This window comes from Echinops telfairi, unplaced genomic scaffold (genome assembly GCF_000313985.2).
Source record: "Echinops telfairi isolate 266 unplaced genomic scaffold, ASM31398v2 ScPeMD7_7469;HRSCAF=8507_1, whole genome shotgun sequence".
NCBI classification, from domain to species: Eukaryota; Metazoa; Chordata; class Mammalia; order Afrosoricida; family Tenrecidae; genus Echinops; species Echinops telfairi.
Genome location: NW_022111373.1, coordinates 112,647,621 through 112,649,680, shown reverse-complemented (window position 1 = coordinate 112,649,680; position 2,060 = coordinate 112,647,621). Strand labels below are relative to the sequence as shown.

General features: G+C 53.0%; 1 protein-coding gene across 1 annotated transcript in view; it reads right to left on the bottom strand.

The window, feature by feature from the left end:
• LIFR (LIF receptor subunit alpha) overlaps positions 1-2,060 on the bottom strand; it is a 57,659-nt gene that overhangs the window by 17,550 nt on the left and 38,049 nt on the right. Inside the window, exon 14 of the mRNA XM_045285254.1 lies at positions 1,935-2,054. Coding sequence (XP_045141189.1) covers positions 1,935-2,054 — 120 coding nt within the window. The remainder of the gene's footprint in view (positions 1-1,934; positions 2,055-2,060) is intronic.

Sequence of the window (2,060 nt, the reverse complement as noted above, 5' to 3'; positions counted from 1 at the left end):
AGGTGAGTAACCACATATGCGGTAATTTGCAGAACATAAGTTACCCAGTGTGGCTATGGCACTAGCTCTCCCCTCCCGGGCCCACAGCACACCAGGGGTTTACAGGCACTAAGCGAGATGCTCAACTTCTAAAATCACCTGTCTAAGAAAACTGGAGAGACTTATATTTCCTTAAAGGTTTGCCATCTGCTGGAAAGTACTAAAGAAATATCAAGAGCCTACTCCAGCATGCTATCTCCTCGGGGCAGGGGTGCTTGTGTTATCTGAGTTTATGCTTGCAGTGCAGTGAACTACTTTAGAAAGGCTCTTCCAGCCAGTGTCTTTGCAATGCCCACCAAATGACATTTTCCTGATGGGTCTGGGTAGGAAGTGGTGGAGGAGGTTGTTGATAAGTTATCCAATTCCGCAATGAGGGGTTAAGTGGGTTCACCTGAAATGCTATGGAAGGGGCTGGTCCATTTGCCATCATCTGGGTTTAAAGTAAGCCATTAAAGTCGGAGTATGGATCTCACTACCATGAAGAAATGAGAGCCAGCAGTGGAGTGTGTCCTTTGGACCCCGAGATGCCCCGCACACTGAACCTCCTCAGTGCAGCATCAGAAAGCAGTGATGCTGGGGAAGTAGCAGGAGTGGCAGCAGCTTGGCAGAACCACACGCCAGAACCTGAGACAGAACAAGGAAAGCTGAGTGCCTTCAGGCAGGAAGCTCCCTTGCAGAGTGGGGTGCCTCCAGACACTTAATTGGGGAGTTTTATTTCAGACCCAATGCGCTGGAGCTTGAGTGTCCTGTGGGCATTTATCAGCATCCCTAAAAGAGCTTCATAACACGGCCCAAGTGCAGAGGCCGAGCAAGCAGCTGTGTGTCTGAGAAGCCGAGAACCAGAGAGGGCACAGCTGGAAAGGGGCTGACCTACCCAAAAAAAAATGTATCCAGAGCATTGCTGAGCCTGAGTGTTAACATGTTAACTTTAATAAACCTCAAATTGCGAGTATGGTCTGTGAGTTGTCTTAGGCCAGGGCAAAGATTTTTCTAACCCAGTTCAGACATCTTGCCGTAGGAGGGAGGGTTGGTGCAGGAGCTGGTAAAGAAGGTCAGACGGTAGAGGTGTGTCTGACTCTGCCCCCCAGGAATCAGCCTGGGGCTGAGGAGCTTGAATCTTTTGAGTCAGGGGAGGTCAGAAGTCACCTCCATTCCCATGCCCCCTTTACAATACCGCAAGGGTGGACAGTCCCTTTCCTCAGGACTGGAAAGGCGCCCTGGCCCAGAGCTCCAGGGGCAAGAGGGACGGAGCACATGCAGGAAGGAGAACACTAGGAAGAGGGCTCTACTTGGAGAGCACGGAGCTGGGTCAGACTCCAGTGACCACGGTCCCCTGGGTGCTACGCTTCTCCAGGCTGCATCTTACCAGGGACAATCTCTCTCAAGGCTCTCAGGTTCCCTGGCCACAGGGAATGCATGACCCACCTGGCACTGCCCCCATGCCACACCAGGGAGCACGGCAACCGGACCAAGCCCCTGACCTCAGTCACGCGGGTCCTGAGTACCCTGGTAAAGGGGCCGTGAGTGAGACCGCACTGGACAGTCACTTCACAGTCCACTTTATCGACGTGCCATCATTTGCTCATTTTCTGGTCTGGGCCGTTTTCAAATTTCAGGATTATAAATGACGTTTTGGTGACCCTAGGTATGAATCTGAGTGGCTCTCTGCCGGTTTCTCCGTGGGAATTCCTACCCGAGGACTTGCCAGATCAAAAGGCAGGAGCCCTTTCCCGCCCACGCCAGGAGGAACCGCAGACTTTTCTGGGGACCAATGAAAACGGGTACGCTCCTGCCCCAGGGGGGAGGAGATTGACCCTGTCACTGCCCCAGGCTCTGTTCTTTCTGAAGGACTGTTCACGGAACCTGAGCGGCTGCCCTGACTTCCCCTTACCTACCGGACTCTATGACAGCTTCGGTGCTGTTGGAAGGCACTTTCTTCCAGTCCATCAGGCAGGGTCCCGGCCGGGATGAATTGCACCACTTAATCACGTAGTCACAGGTCATGTTGGGGTCATGATTCC